The 17,514-nt window shown below is 42.5% G+C and overlaps 1 protein-coding gene across 1 annotated transcript in view; it reads right to left on the bottom strand.

Moving 5' to 3' along the window:
- Positions 1-13,548, bottom strand: part of gfi1b (growth factor independent 1B transcription repressor) — a 41,174-nt gene extending 27,626 nt beyond the window's left edge. Inside the window, exons 1-2 of the mRNA XM_028808579.2 lie at positions 13,251-13,548; positions 3,938-4,060 (exon numbers count right to left, since the gene is read on the bottom strand). Of these exons, the coding sequence (XP_028664412.1) occupies positions 3,938-4,037 (100 nt within the window). The 5' untranslated portion in view covers positions 4,038-4,060; positions 13,251-13,548. The remainder of the gene's footprint in view (positions 1-3,937; positions 4,061-13,250) is intronic.
- Between the last annotated feature and the right edge of the window lie 3,966 nt (positions 13,549-17,514).

Here is a 17,514-nt window from a genome sequence, read left to right as displayed (position 1 = left end):
GAACACACCCCTGATGAACCCCAAAATCAACTGGGAAAAACACAGAGGTTCTGCCTCCACTCTGCACAGCACTCACAGTACCAGTGTACAGGCCGGCCATGATATCCAGCAACCTCGAGGGGATCCTGCGAACCCTCAGGATGTCCCACAGGGCAGCTCAAATGCTTTACGAAAATCGACAAAGGCTGCAAAGAAACTCTGCTGATATTCACATTTGCACTCCATGAGAACCCTCAGTGCCAGGATGCGGTCGATGGTAGACTTCTTAGGCGTAAAACCAGACTATTCTGGTCGCTGGTAGGTGAGCAAGTGATCACGGATCCTATTGAGGACGATCCTAGCAAGGACCTTACCCGGCACCGAGAGCAGTGTTATCCCCCTGTAGTTGCCGCAATCCAGGCGATCGCTCTTCCCTTTCAGACACCTTCTGAAGTGTGACGTGGACAATAGTCCAGTGATAATGGCATGAAAAAGGTAATTAACAAATGAAAATGTGATAGAGCATCACTACCCTTAGAAGTGTAGGCCTTTCATTAGAGAAATTGCAAACAAAAGTGTCAGCGAGTCCAGTGGTGTCCTACACAATCCAAAAGGCAATTGCAAACTGGAAGAAACTCTGAATGGAAGAGATCTGGTGGAACCAAAGTCACCAGCCAATCAGAAGACATGTTTCTGAGGGTCACCTGACAAGGCGCCCCACAGCAGAACAGCTTCAAGCACAGCTTAACAGTGCAGGTTGACATAAAGCAAATCTCAGTTTCCACTGTGAAGAGGAGACTTTGTGCTGCAGGTTTCACAGGGCGAGTGGCAAAAAGAAAGCCTTTGCTTGAAGGGCAAAACATGGCTTTGAAATACCAGCTGTGGACCACTGCTGTCTTGAATTAAAATTTGAAATCTTGAGTTCATCACGCAGGGTGTTTGTAGGCCGTTGAGTTGGTGATGGTGATGGTTCGTCAGTGTGAGACAGCAACTGTCAGACATGGAGGATGAAGTGTGATGGTCTGGTGTTCTTTTGTTGGAGGCAGAGTTGGTGACTGGCACAGAGTGACTGGCATTCTGAATCAAAAGGGTTTGGCTCTTATATTAGCAAAAGGTGCAGGCTACTTTGAGGAATGAAAAATTGGAATACAATTTTGTACACTTAATGATTCCTTGACTTATTATTTTTTGTTCTTGTTTATTTGTTCTATGCATTGATTTCATGAAACATTAAGACATTAAACTGCATCCATTTCCATAAAAACTGAAGTGCTGTAAAACTTTTAATCGATACTGTGCCCACCTTGTATAACGCCTTTCACATCTATCTAAGAAGGTAGCTCAATAGTTATCCACACTTTTGTGATCATTTGTCTGTACAGCTTTTCCCGTCCATGTGTGGACACATGTCAAAGTTTGCCAAAAAGTGGCAAAGGTTCGGCTTTTATCAGTAGGTTTCTCTTGTTGTAAAGGGGTAAACATGGCCATTTGCCCTAAAGAAGGGCAGCGGGCAGTGACTCATTTTTATAAATCTGCACATATTATTAACATCGATCAGCCACAACATTAAAACCACCTGCCTAATATTGTGTGGGTTCCCCTCATGCGGCCAAAACAGCTCTGACCTGTCGAGGCAGGGACTCCACCAGACCTCTGAAGGTGTCCTGTGGTATCTGCACCAAGATGTTAGCAGCAGATCCTTCAGGTCTTGTAAGTTGTGAGGTGGAGCCTCCACGAATCGGATTTGTTTCTCCAGCAGGTCTCACAGATCCTCGATTAGATTGAGATCAGGGTAAATTCAGAGGTCAAGTCAACACATGAACACTTTTTCATGTTTCTCAAAGCATTACTGATCAACTTTTGCTCTGTGGCAGGTTGCATTATGAAAGAGGACACTGCCATCAGGGAATACTACTACCATGACGGGGCACACAGGGTCTGCAACAATCTTCAGATAGGTGCCACATGTCAAAGTAATATCCACACAAATGAAGGGAGCCATGGTTTCCCAGCAGAACATCACCCAGAGCATCACACTGCCTTTCCTTCTTCCCATGGTACACCCTGCTGCCATCTCTCAGCCAGGTAAATGGCACACACACACCCGACAGTCCACATGATCTAAAAGCAAACGTGATTCGTCAGACCAGGCCACCTTCTTCCTTTGCTCTATGGTCCAGTTCTGATGTTCACATGACCATTGTAGGCACATTCAGTGGTAGACAGGGGTCAACATGGGCTCTCTGACCAGTCAGTGGCTATGCAGCAAGCTGCGATGTGCTGTGAGTTCTAACACATTTCTCTCATGGACAAAACTGCATGGACAACGGGGCAAGCCTTTGCTCCTCACACACATCAGTGAGCTTTGGGGTGCCCATGACCTAGTTGTCCTTACTTGGACCACTTTTTGTAGGCACTAACCACCAGGCATGCCAGGAACACCCTACAGAACCTGCTGTTTTGGGAGACGCTCTGACCCAGATGGCCTTTGTCAAAGCTGCTCAGATCCTCACACTTGCCCATTTTTCCTGCTTCCCACACATCACCTTTAAGACCCGACTGTTTACTCGTTGCCTGATACATCCCACCACTTGTCAGTTGCCATGGTAACGAGATAATCTATGTTAGCCACTTCACCTGCCTGTGCGTTGAATGTTGTGGATGATCGGAATGGATGCAAGTATACACACACTCAGACGCATATATTTAAAGAGAGTGAGTGGGCATGTGAAGGTTATGGTTGGACTTACACTTTGCTCTTCCAGCATCTGACCATATTTTTAATTCCTCAGCTCCATCTACACTTGTACCTTGTAGCCACTAATCAGCAAGAACCTCCTTTAATCACGTCAGCTCCATCCACCAACGACTCACAGAGGTCCCTAACTGTTGCTTGATGATCAGCTTTAGCAAATTCATCACCAGCAGGTCAGGTCAGGTCAGTTTGGGGAGCATGCACTGGTACAGCTGCACTCACCACACGACGAGACAGCTCAGGATGCCAGTTGGCAGCCCCCCCAGGCAGACATGCAGTCCAGTCCCACCCTCTGGAAATGACCCTCTACCTGCCGCAGCCAGGTGTTATGTGGGCATCCCCGTGGCCTGGTCCAGCCATTCGGGTCCTCAACAATGAGGGTCCTATGAGCCGGATCACCCTCAGGTACTTGCGCCACATGGCCGTAGTGCCATAACTGACACTCCCTCATAATGCAGGTAATGTGCTTCATTCGGGACTCTGTGAGCAACACAAAGTCAAACCAGCGGTACCCAAGGATTCTCTGAAGAGACACCAAAGGAGTCCAGTCTTCATCTCAGGTCACTGGATAGCGTCCGTGTCTCACCAACAGGGAGCACCAGGACTCTAAAGACTTGGACCTTCGTCCTTTTGCAGAGATATCAGGAGCGCCACACACCCATTACCAGTGACCTCATGACCACCCCATGTTCTTCCAATCCGTCTACTGACTTCATAGGAAGAGTCACCAGGGTCATGAAAGTCACCGTCGAGGTAAGTAAACTTCTTAACGAGGTCGACACTCTCCGCAGACAGACACACTGCTGATGTGCATAAGAGGTCATTAAAAGCCTAATTGGTTTTTATCAGGACACTCGCAAGCCCAGACACTCAGTCTCTTGAGAGCCCCGATCAGAGCCTCCATCGACTCCATGTGTCACCATCGCCAGCCTTACTAGAAATTTGAACTCTCTGATATCCATCTGGACAATCACCGTTCACACACCAGACCCATCATGTAGTGTTTCTCCTATTTGATTCCTCATTGATTCTGGGTGTACATCATCCTTAGGACACCTCAAGATCTCTGACCTTGGTCTTAACCATGACTAGATTATGTCTGTGAGGTGTGAAATTCTATTCCTCTCAAACCTGTTGTTGTCTGTAATGCTGGATGCCAGCTGGATGCACACATAAAGAAGGGTATACAGGTGCCTGACCTACCTGTGCAGGCGGGTGGCATGATGCACTCGTCCTCTGCAAAGCGCTGGTATTGACTGTAGGTATGAACCTTCTTACTCTTGACGAGGAATGAGCGGGGCATGGCAGGACAGGTGACAGGGGTAGCTGTAAAGAGACATGGACAAGGTAAGAGAGAAACTAGAATAAGGAAAAGCTATGAAAGACAAGCAGACACAGTGGGCATGGCAAAGTCTGAGATGGCAGCTGTATCCAGCAAGGGGTGCTCTTTCTCCCTTGGGTGTGTTTCTTGATGCAGAAGTGATGTATAACTTTAGGACTGATTCATATTTTTAGAATGTTTGACGCATATTTTTAGGAAGTCACTGCACACTGGAGAGATTCCGAAGGACTGGAAAACTGCAAATATTATCCCATTATATAAAAATGGTGGCAGATCCAAGCAGCTATAGGCCAGTAAGCTTAACGTGCATCACAGGCAATTTAATGGAAGGAATTATTAAGGATAATATTGAACAGCACATGGCAAGGATAGGAGTTTTTTCTGAACAGTCAGCATGGGGTCAGAAGACGGAGGTTGTGTTTTAATAACATGCTGGAATTCTATGAGAAGGCAACAAAAGGATACAATCAGAGTGGAGCAGATGAGATTATTTATCTTGACTTTCAGAAAACATTTGATAAGGTGCCACACACTGAAAAAAAAAGGTGATGATTCACACTTAATATTTTCAATCTGAACCAATATAATTATTTTAGCTTATTGATCCCACAATTTTTAAGTTGAGGCAAATCATTTAGAGTGATTGTGTGCAATTCTCTTCTTTTATACTAAATCTATTTTCTAAGTTGTTCTTCTTTTTTGGCAGTTGGAAAGCCAGCATGCTGGAAAGTTCGACTGGAAGAATATACAAACGGCCCCTCAAACACGGCACACGAACAAACTAAAATATTAAGTTAACTGAAATAGGATTTCTACGTTTATTCCCTCCACCATAACTTACTTTGGTACAAACATTTTTTTTTACTTTTTTTTTACCAAATATTTCAAGCTACAACACTAAATGACTAATCTTAAGTTGCTTGAAAAAGAAAATTTACGTTGAATGAACAACAGCAAAGTTATACTTTTTCCAGTGCATGAGAGGTTGGGCATCAAACTAAAAGAGGTGGCAATTCAGGGTGATGTTTGTAGACGGGTGCAGAATTGGCTCAGACACAGGAAGCAGAGGGTGATGGTGTGAGGAACCTCATCAGAACTGGCCGATGGTAAGAGTGGTTAGATAGGAATATAAACAACAAGGGTGGCACGGTAGCACAGTGGTAGCGCTGATGCCTCACAGTTAGGAGACCTGGGTTCACTTCCCAGGTGCTCCCTGCGTGGAGTTTGCATGTCCTCCCCGTGTCTGCATGGGTTTCTTCCCACAGTCCAAAGACATAGCGGGATGGATAATGGATGGATGGATATAAACAACAAACTGGTTAAGTTTGCAGATGATACCAAGATAGGTGGATCAGCGAATAATTTGGAATCCGTTAAATCCATTAAAAAGTGCCTGTACAGCATACAGGCTTGGGCAGATTTGTGCATGATGAAATTTAATGTCAGTAAATGTGAAGTATTACACATAGGAAATAAAAATGTGAGGTTTGAATACACAATGGGCGGTCAGAAAATCGAGAGTAAACCTCATGAGAAGGATTTAGGAGTCATAGTGGACTCTACACTATCATCTTCCTGACAGTGTTCAGTAGCCATTAAGAAGGCTAACAGAATATCAAGTTATATAGCACCTTGATGTGTGTAGTACAAGTCACAGGAGGTTCTGCTCAAGCTTTATAACACACTGGTGAGGCCTCATCTGGAGTCCTGGGTGCAGTTTTGGTCTCCAGACAACAAAAAGGACATAACAGCACTGGAGAAGGTCCAGAGAAGAGTGACTAGGCTGATTCAGGGCTACAGGGGATGAGTTATGAGGAAAGATTAAAAGAGCAAAAGAAGAATAAATGGTGACATGATTGGAGTGTTTAAAATTATGAAGGGAATTAGTCCAGTGGATCGAGACTGTTATTTTAAAATGAGTTCATCAAGAACACGGGGACACAGTTGGAAACTTGTGAAGGGTAAATTTCACATAAACATTAGAAAGTTTTCTTTACACAAAAAACGATAGACACTTGGAATAAGCTACCAAGTAGTGTGGTAGACAGTAAGACTTTAGGGGCTTTCAAAACTCGACTTGATGTTTTTTTAGAAGAATTAAGTGGATAGGACTGCCGAGCTTTGTTGGCCTGAATGGCCTGTTCTCGTCTAAATTGTACTGATGTTCTAACTGATTAGGACCAATACCCATGGTGGAAATAATTACGAGACAGAGAAATATGGTACAGAAAGAGATATATGTATTTAACTTGCTTTCAAAGATAACATTCATTCCCAGAATACAACGCATAGTCCTGTATACATACATATTCAAGCCGGAAAGAAACCGAGGGACATCACAGCCAAGTGGGAGAATGCTGACAATCAAATGTCCCATCCAGAAACGAATGTTGACGCGGCACACATCGGTCCTGACACTGGCACACAGGGCAGGTGAAATACACCACTTGTTTTGGGATTTCACATTTAGGGTTTGTTTCTTGAATTAACTATACAGTACGGGTGGAAGGTAAATTCTGCATTGGTTAACTTGCCCTCTTCGGAGCTGCCAAAAAAAACAGACTTTTCCAAATTTGGACAAATGGATGAACCAATTTGTATTTACACAAAAATGGCTAGAATTAAAGAATGATGTGCACCTTCTAATGTCCTTGTTTATGAGCTGATACTCTGGAATGCCGTCTTTGAATTCTTAAATATTCTTGCATCCATTTTTGATAGTACCCATAGCTGATATGGCCCTCACTATCTTTTTCATACTTGAATTTGACATCTAAGATCTTGCAGTGGCATTCAGTGAAAAAACTGCAAATCTTTTTCTGATTAAAATTTTACATTTACTGTATGATGCAGCCACTCATACATTGTCTACCTGCTGTTCAGGATTGTTGGGAGTTTGGCATAATTAGATACCATAGCAGGAACCAGGGTGCTATCAGGCAGGGTTTGTTCTGGGGTGCTTCTATGGGAGGGGGACTCTGTGGGATTCAACTTCAAAAACATTGATTTTCCAATGGTGTCGTTGGGATTGGGTGGGGGTGTGGGGGGGGGAGGGGGGCTTAGTCCCTGATCTCCAGTGTCCAGCTTCCAATCTTTGAGAACTACACACCCAATTCCATGATCTAAGGTGTACAACCCACCTTGGTCTTCTAGAGCCCAGACTCAACTTCCTCCCCTTCAGTGTTCTGTGTTCATGACTGTGTGAAAACCCATGGGAGGAGGGTCCTTACTCCCTGATCTCTGGCACCCAGCTTCCAGTATTTGAGAACCACACACCCCATTCTGTGATCTAAGGTGTACAACCCACCCTGGTCTTCTGGTGCCCAGATTTATCTTTCTCCCGTTCGAAAGTGGCATGCATGGATGGCTGCATGAAAACCCACATGGGACCTCCTACCTTCTCCGTCTAACATACCTGTAGAACCAATAGCATTATCAGAGGAGGGGTTATAAGCCCCTAATAACTGCTAAAGGTAGAGACACCTCAGGGATGTGAAGTACACTCTTCAAACTTTATGTACCATTTTTTGGTTTCCAAAAGAACCAACCACCGGAAAGAACCCTTATTTTTTTTTAGGTCCATAATAGGAGCAGATAGAAGATTGGTAAAATCCCAATGGGTTCTTGATGTTAAAACGCCTCTTGCTGCATACAGTAACCCACACTAACTTTGGGGCCTGCAGGCTAGGTAGCCTACTATAGATTACGCATTTCTGTTTTGTCCACACGTTAGAAACCTTCTCAGAACCCAAAGAACCAACGTCATACGCCAATAAAACCTCCCAGAATGAACTGGTTCTGCGTCAAGCCAATGCTCCCCGAGGAAACACACAACCCAGTAAAGAACCAATACGCATAACAGAGGTAGTGGCGCTAACCGCTGCGCCTCCTTGCCGCCTCATATCACATACCTCATTCTTTTAATAAGCTTTGAAGCTTATCAGAGACAGGCCACCCAACCCAAAATGTGCTTTAAACCTGATTATAGATTTTGGCGTTATCTTTACTGCTTGGATTCCCTAATATTCGAATTCGTTTAAGCATAATAACAAAAAATGATATTAAAATGTAAACTTTCAAGTAAACGTCTCATTCGTTCTTTATAAGAATTACACCAGACCTTAATATTTACTAGGCTAGGTTGTCGTTTTAGCTTCAAATGTTGTAAAGATAAAGTCGCAGTGAGTCACAAGTAGTCTGCTTCGGGCGACTGGTCCCTGCTATTATTGAGTGCGATTCAAATTTCACGTTGGACGCAGTGACTGAACCCTCATTCAAATGACGCTACTTTTGCGCTTATTCAAATTTAACAACTCTGCTGTGAGGGAGAAAACAGAGCAATCTTTCCAATCTCAACAGAATTCAGGAAACAAGGAAATAAAAAAGAAAAAGAAAATCGTTTTAAACAGGGACTGATTGGAGCGACGGCGCATTGTAGCTCCTCGCACAGGCACGCGATCACGCAAGGACAATCGCGCATCCGCACGTGACATTCGTGTGCGTGTCTCGCGGATTAACGAGCCATGTCTGTGTGGGGTCTGCACGTTCTTTACGTGCAGGGTCCCCCATTCTTACAAAGACTCGATTTTAAAGTGGGGAGTAAAGGAACGTGCAGCTGGAAGCTCGAGAGGACACCGTTCTTGTCCCTGAAAGTCGTTCTGAACATGTAGGCAACTGTTTTCAAGACTGGCAGTTCCACTGGAAAACACGACACGCTGTTACATTTGACATCAAGGATAAAATGTCGCAGCTTTCGTTCTCTTTGAATTCCTGGAACACGAAGTACATATTGGACGTACAAACAATAACAAAACAAACAAATAAATAAACGAAAGTCGGTACCCTCTACCTTTTATATCATAATGTATCCTGTATAAATTAATATGTCGCATCGAACGCCAACACGGCTTAAGTCAACTTTTTATCGATTAGTGGCGCGCACCAATAGGAATGAATGAGGGACGGCCACGTGACCGAAGGGCCGGCAGAAATATCAGCTGTAGTCACACAAGTCGTTCGGAAAATCTAAATTAATTTTAGATTTTAAATGAAAATCGAAATGAATAACCCCTGAGAAGAAAGTAATTGAAAAGTGTGTACACGCTTGAAAATAATCGGCATTTTACACGGTTATGTGGTTTCTCGTAAAACTCTTGCTTGACAAAAAACTACTTCATTCTGTGGGGGTTCTTTGCATATGAAGTTAGATCTTTGGTCTTTGGAAAGGTTCCTAATATGCGGAAAAAAACATAAATCTTTAATGTCTGACTATCTAACAGGATACAACAGAAATCAAGAAAAACAGAGCCAGTGTTGCAATATAGGCGGCTAGATAAAATCAAGATCCCAGCGGTACTTAATAAATCTGTTATCAATTATTCATGGTTGTTATGGAACCTGTTACAGATCTAAAGAAAAGGTTAATTCTGCGATCTTTACAGGGGCTGTTTTTAGATGTCAAAACCGGATCTTCTGTGATATCGCTCTGAAGAACTGCTACGGCACCTTGAATTTTAGAAGGGTGGTTTCTGTTTTGCATGTTTCGACTAACTGTAATTATTAACGGCTCTGTGGTATAGCTGCCGATTTCTGCAGCCTGCTTACTTAATTACCCGAAGACGAGCACGAGAAGGGGTGCATTTTTCTTACTTATTCCGTTTTAAAGAATACATCTGTTGGTTTTCGAAATATATAACAATGAAATGATATGTTATTTGACAAATACACATAAATGCCAACTCATTTAGATTCATAACCTTAAATGTTATCGAAATACAAGGAGCAGGCGTATTTGAAATCACACATTACAGTATAGTATAGTATAGTATAGTATAGTATAGTATAGTATAGTATAGTACTGTATTAATCTAATTAAGGATTCACATGGGAGAAAAATATCCCGACAGGCAGTAATAATCGGTTGCCATCATCCCTCGCCCACTACCGGACATAGCCGCGGAGAAGTCGATATTAACAATTTAGTACATGAACTGCATCCGGGAATTCAGGGTGCAGAAGGAAATCACGGGACATGAAGAAAAAAAATGAGACACGCACAGGGAGATCTTGCAAATTCTACACTGATATTGTTTGGGCTGGGATTTAAATCTCTGGAGTTTTTATAAAACAGCGCTAATCACCACATTATATTATATTATATTATATTATATTATATTATATTATATTATATTATATTATCCACATAACAAAAAATTGTGTGCACAAAGAGATCTTCCAGATCCTACACAGATATTGCTTGGGCTGAGAATAGAAGGTAAGTCCAAAAAGTTGTTATAAAACAGTACTAATCACTGCATTTATTACGTTTTATTAAATTAAATTAGTCACCAAAAAAAGAACCTGAAATATGCGCAGGGAAATCTTGAAAACTCCACACAGATATTGTTTGGGCTGCAAATTGAATGCAAGTCCCTGGAGACTTTATAAAACAGCATTAATCATTACAGTCATATAATTTATAGTATTTTAACCACATGACATGACAATACAAAAAAACAAAAAACGCGCACACAGGGAAGTTTTGCACATTCTGCACAAATATTGTTTGGGCTGGGAATTGGATTACAGTATAAGTCTGTGGACTTTTATAAAACAATCACTGCAAAACCCAGCGTGTGCAGAAAGGGAATCTTTCAGATTCTACACATCTATTGTTTTGGCCTGGAATTAAAGGTAACGAGTTGTTATAAAAACAGTGCTATTTACTGCTTTTATTGAATGAGATTATATCAACCACATCCCGAAACCAAAACACTTGACACACGTACAGGGTGATCTTGAAAACTCTACACAGATATCGTTTGGGCTGCAAATTGAAAGTAAGTCCCTGAAGTTTTTATATAATAGTATTAACCGTTACATTCAGAATGTACTAAACATGTAACGTGATAAGAAATAAAACAAAAACGCTGCACAAGAATTGCTTGGGACTACATAGGAACTGAGAGTAAATCCCTACAGTTTTTATAAAACAGTGCCAATCACTGCAGCCATTATATTATATTATATTATATTATATTATATTATATTATATTATATTATATTATATTATATTATATTATATTATAATCTAGTGCTGTGATCCAGCTTCTACGGTAGAATTAAAGGGTCCAGTAGCGGAAAAGCAAATGTGTCTGACTGTAACAATATTTTTTGCCTGCTATGAACGAGGAGACTGCAGAACAATAGACATTTTTTCCTTAGGATAACGCTTTAAGTTATCGTACATCTGCTATTTGTTTAATAAACAGAAAGTCTTTAACTGCTGCCAGCGCCATTTGCTAAAGAGATTTTTTTTTAACTCAAGAAGGAATTCAATTGGATAACTCAAAATTAAACATAAAAAGCAAAAGATCAGTGGTTAATAGGAGAGGCAAGTCTGCTAACGAAGTTTTAGGCGTCTCCACAGAAATAAAAATCAGCAAAGGACTGTGAATGTATTGCCATTTTTGCACGTACGCACCTGTTATTGAACTTTTTTTTGTTTTGTTTTTAAGAAAATACGCTCCCGAATACTTTTATATGCGCAGCTGATATCTTTACAGAATGGATAGCACATCACTCAGTTTACCTCCCGGTTCCCTAATGTTATTATTAGTATTATTTTTATTGTTGTTGTCGTTAGAAAACCCAACAAACACTAAAATGGCACTTTTACTTGGGTGTGGTTCCCCGTAGCTCCATTGCTTGACCAAGCACAGTTTAATTCTGGGAAAGGTGCTTTGCATGTTAAATGTATTCTTTGGGTTTTGAAAAGATTCCAAATATGTTGTGAAAACAGAAATCTTCAGTGTTTAGTAATCTAGCAGAGTACGGCGCCATCAAGAAAGCCTGAACTGCGCCTGCGTGATTGTCTAGGCAGCGAGAGTCCTTTGGAAATCAGGAGCCCATTGACAGGTCACAAATCTGTTACGTGCTGGTTAATGGAACCTGCTACAGATCCGAGCAAATAAAAGTTTCTTTCTGGAACCTTCATGCGGATGATTCTATGACAGCGCTCTCTTGAAGCACTTTGGCACTTTCATTTTCAAGAGTGTATACTATTAGTAATATTTCTCTCTACCTTTCATCAGATGCTCCAATCGTTAGCATAGCCCACGTGTTGTTATTATTATTATTATTATTTTTATTATTATTATTTGATGTCGATTTTCTAATAATGTGCTAATTCCGCGGACTGTAACGGAAGCTGCCGGTTTTCTCTTTCACGGCCCTGAAGTTTTCCAAAGTTTCTTGTGTAAAAAGTCAGCGTGAGGCAATTTTAGTTTAAAAAAATGACACATCCTCGCCATCTTACTTCTGAATGACTTCATATTTATTATTGCTTATAGTTGCCTTTTTATATTTCTCCTGATCGATATTATTTAGTTTCGAGTAAATAAACCAATATTGTGCTCCATTTTAAACTTTTTTTTTTGGTTTTAAACTATTTCAGCAAAAAATGTAGGTTTATTATCATTTGGACATTATGTCAAAAAATTCTTCTTCAAAAACTTTTGCTCGTTTTTTTTATCTGTGTATCTAAAAAGAGGAACTGTTGGGCTGTACTGACTTGTGGATTTTGATTTCCTTTCATTAGACAGCTCCACATTGCTGCTCTACATGCATACGTCTTCAATAATAAATAAGCTTTCATTTTTTCGTTTTTTTTTTTGCTATTAGACAAAAACACACGCTGACATATGTGTTGCGCGTGGGGGTAGCGGCAGAGGCGGGGGTGGGGGGTGGGGGGGGGGGGGGCGGTGAGTTGCAGATTTCTCTCGTTTTTGCGTATCTAGCATATTGAACTTCATTTTCTTGACTCCCCGGCTCGTCTGAAGGTTTTCTTTCTTTCTTTCTTTCTTTCTTTCTTTCTTTCTTTCTTTCTTTCTTTCTTTCTTTCTTTCTTTCTTTTGCCATTTCAAACTTTGACTTCAGTGCTTGTTCGACTATAGACTCGAGAAAACATCAGGAACATGAAACTAGTCTGAAATGCAAAGTCGAGTTCTCTTAACTTTGGCTACACAGGTGGATAAAAAATCAGCTGTGAATTATTATTTTTCTTTTCTAACCAATAGTTCACTTTACAGTTTTTTTTGACAGACACATCGTTTCAGCGATACAAAGGTGGATCTGTTACAATATTCTATAGCGCACATCTCCAATACTACTTACCCGCAGCAGATTTTAAAATATTTGAGGTGAAATGACGGATGATCCTTTTCCCCCTTTTCTGTGTGAGTTTATGGTTTCCCAAATTGCGTTCTTTCTTGGACGTTTTTGATATTTAATGAAGCGGGCCAGCCGTCAGTGCCTGCCTCTTTCTTTTTCTCAGTGCCTTTCTCTCCCGCTGCCTAATTTCTTTTCCTCCACCCTGATTCTCAATCTGATAATTTTTTTTTTTTGCGGCCCAATCTCGCTCTGGTGAATCGGCCAATGGCTGATCGCGCAGCACTTTGAGATTTGCCTATTTAAAACTAGACAAACAGTTACAAAAGCGGCGAGATAAAGTCCCCGGACTCGAATATCGACGCAATTTTGGAGCAGAGCGCAAAGTTTGTGAGTTGCAGCCCTTTGTCCCTCGCGTTCCCTCAGGCGCTGCGCTCTGCTGCTCCTTTTGGCGACTTTGGAAAGACTCACCTGCGCCTCGCCGCATCCAAAGTGAAGACACTGGCAGGAGAGCAAGGGAAATATACGCCGGTGCCGTGCTGTTAAAAATGGCCTTTAGGAAAATAAAATAATAATAAAAGTACTTGTACAGTCGCTCGAGCTACTGTCTAACTTAAAAACAAAGACCTGAAATTTGATTTCAGACGGGAGTAACACTCCAGTCGTGTCAGGCAGCAGGTGCATGTTGATAGGTGCGGGTGCAAAAAAAAATCAATTTTTATTGCCTTTCTATAACAGCCACCATCATAAGACACTTTACAAGTGCGGTGCATTGAAAAAGACGACGTACGACCCACAAATTACTATTGATCAGTATCTACAATAGATATGGGGTGACAAATGGGGCAACCGCCACAGGCCCCGAAGGTGGCCCAACTTTTTGAGTTCGCGTGTCCCATTTGAGCGGATTTGTCAACTTATATTCTCCAGTATCCATCCATTTTCCGACCCGCTGAATCCGAACACAGGGTCACGGGGGTCTGCTGGAGCCAATTCCAGCCAACACAGGGCACAAGGCAGGAACCAATCCCGGGCAGGGTGCCAACCCACCGCAGTATTCTCCAGTATATATATATATTTTTTTTTTTTTGAGTATATAAAAGAATCCCCCCCCTTGGAAATATTCCCATTTTTTTTGCTTTACAGCCTTAAATGAAAACACACAAACTAATATTTTTTTCAGCTTTACTTAATCAATGCAATCTCTAACATCCAAGTGAAAGATATCACAGCTACAGTGCAGAAGAATTTAAAAAAATCAAAAATAAGAAATACTGAGATTAATAAAGGATCACCCCCCTACACACACACACACACCCAAACTCAATCAGGTGTAAGTGCCCACCATTTCCATCGCGGTTACTGGCTTCCTTCCACCTGTGATCAATTGTAATCAATATAATTAGTGAAGCTGTTCCTGGTCCATTCAATCCCTTGCTTGGTATTGCAACTGACAGCACACAACTGACTATGGGTGGACAGCCACTTTCAAAAGATCTCAGGGACGGAGTTGTGGACAGACATAAGGCAGGAGATGGAGACAAAAACATCTCAAAGGCTTTATCAATCCCAAGGAGCTCAGTAAAGTCCATCATAAAGAAGTGTTTGGTACTACTAGGACCCTCCCTGGATCTGGCAGTCCTTCCAAACTGGATGGAAGAGCATGGAGGAAACTGGTAAGAGAGGCTACTAAGAGGCCAATGGCCACTTTGAAGGAGTTACAGGATTTGATGGCAAAGAGTGGTCATTGTGAGCATGTGACAACAATTTCACAAGCGCTCCACAATGGTGGCTTGTTCAGGAGGGTTGCAAGGAAAAAGCCACTTCTCAAGAAAGGCCACACTAAGGCTCGTTTGAGCTTTACCAGAAAGCACCTTGAAGATTCTGATGCCAAGTGGAAAAAGTTCTTATGGTCAGATGAGACCAAAATCCAACTCTTTGGCCTCAATATCAAACGGTCCACCAATGCAGCTCACCATCCACAACACACCATAGCTACAGTAAAGCATGGAGGGGGCAGAATCCTGTTGTGGGGGGCCAGAAGGAAGGGTAGAAGAAAAAATGGATGGGGCAAAATCCCGTCAAATTCTTGAGGAAAACCTGCTACCCTCTGCCAGAAAGGTGAAGATGGGCAGAATGTTCACCTTTTAACACAACAATGACCCGAAGCACACAATTGCCCACAGAGTGGCTGAAGGAGAAACAAGTGAATGTCCTCATGAGGCCAGTCAGAACCCAGACCTAAATCACACTGAAAATCTGTGGAAAGATCTGAAGATAGCAGACCACCAACGCTCAGCATCCAATGTGACCGAACTTGAACAGTGAAACTGTAAAGAAGAGTGGGGGGGCAAATATCACACAATCAAGGTGTGCAAAGCTGATAGAGAAGAATCCCAACAGACTCAAGGCTGTTATTAAAGCAGCGGTTCTCAAACTGTGGGACGCGCCCCTGAAGTAACAAAAAAGGGGGCGCGAATGTTGCCATATGTGGCGCAATTTCGTTATTCGTAGGGAAATTTTAAACTTGTTGTGGTGTATCAGCAGCAAAAAATATAGGAATACATTTTATTAGGGTTTCAAAAAAACGTTAGGGGGGCGCAATTAAAACTGTTATGAAAACTCGGGTCGCAAATACTTAAAGGTTGAGAAACGCTGCATTAAAGCAAAAGGTGGTTCAACAAAATGACACTGACACTGGGGGGTGATCCTTTATTAATCTCAGTACGTCTTGTTTTTGATTTGTTATCATTTTTCTCAACTGTAGCTGTGATGGCTTTCACTTGGATGTTATCGGCTGCATTGAGTAAGTAAAGTTGGGAAGAAATATTAGTTTGTTTGTGTTTTCATTTAAGGCTGTAAAGTAAAACAAATGGGAATATTTCGAAGGGGGGATTCTTTTCTATATCCACTGTATGTATTGTGGCACCTGGACGGGGCTCATGCCCGGCCGGGATGCCAAGGAAGACAAGAGGAGGGCTCATTCCTTCTCCAGACCGCCCTGGCTGTATTGGGGGCCACGGGTACAGGACCCTGTAAGGGCCCGTGGTCACTGCCAGGGGGCGTCCCCCTGCCTGAAGGACCTTGGACCCCAGTACTTCCGCCACACCAGGAAGTGCTGGGGGGAAGAAAAGAGGGAATACCCGGAGTGCTTCCGGGAGGAAAGCCGGCATTTCCGCCACACTGGGGCGTGTCCGCGGGATTGGCAGTGCACACCTGGAACACATCCAGGTACGGATAAAAGGGGTCCGCCTCCCTTCATTCGAGGCTGGAGTCGGGTGGAAGCAGGACAAGGTGCAAGAAAGAGAGAAGGAAGCGGTCCGAAGAGGCAGAGTGGTTGGGCTGGACTTTGGGGAAGATTGGGGTTTGTGCCACTTATGGACATTTGTAAATAATAGGTATTGTAAATAAACGTGTGTTGGGTGACAGGAGCGTGTCTGCCTGTCTGTGTCCGAGCCAGTCTCCACAGTATGTATGTATATATATATATATATAGAGGAACTCTTTTAAAATCCCTCTTCAAGGTCAAATTCCGTCCATGTACGTCTTTGAAAACATTCCATAGTCCACCTTCATCGCCCGAAAAGGGTCGCCAGTATAATCCCTTCCTAAAATAGGTGTAGCCCATTAATCGCTGGGTTGGCTTCTGTTTTAACTTGGGAACAACTGACAGCTTGTCACTTACGACTTAATTTTAATTAAATTCGCATCCACACATACTGTAGTGATAACAGCGTTTGACGTAACCGTTGGTTAGCCCGAGGCCCCGCACACCCCTAAGGCCACCTCTGTACAATATCAAACATAAACGGTGAAATTCAAATACAAATTCAAAATAATAATAATAATAATATTCTACTGCGGTTGGATTGGCTCTTGCCTTGTGCCCTGTGTTGGCTGGGATTGGCTCCAGCAGACCCCCATGACCCTGTGTTCTGATTCAGTGGGTTGGATAATGGATGGATGGATAATATTCTAGAAGTTAAGCGGGACACAAGCCAGTTAATATGCTATATTTTTTATATCATGTAGACCTAGTAGGTGGATTGGCGATTCTAAATTGGCCCTAGTGTGTGCTTGGTGTGTGGATATGTTTGTGTGTGTCCTGCGGTGGGTTGGCACCCTGCCCGGGATTGGTTCCTGCCTTGTGCCCTGTGTTGGCTGGGATTGGCTCCAGCAGACCCCCGTGACCCTGTGTTTGGATTCAGCGGGTTGGAAAATGGATGGATGGATGGATGTAGACCTAGCACTCTTAAAAGTCCTGGTTCTT

This window comes from Erpetoichthys calabaricus, chromosome 9 (assembly GCF_900747795.2).
Source record: "Erpetoichthys calabaricus chromosome 9, fErpCal1.3, whole genome shotgun sequence".
Taxonomy (NCBI): domain Eukaryota; kingdom Metazoa; phylum Chordata; class Cladistia; order Polypteriformes; family Polypteridae; genus Erpetoichthys; species Erpetoichthys calabaricus.
The sequence above is the reverse complement of the archived record's forward strand: the minus strand, read 5'-3'. Positions and strand labels throughout refer to the sequence as shown.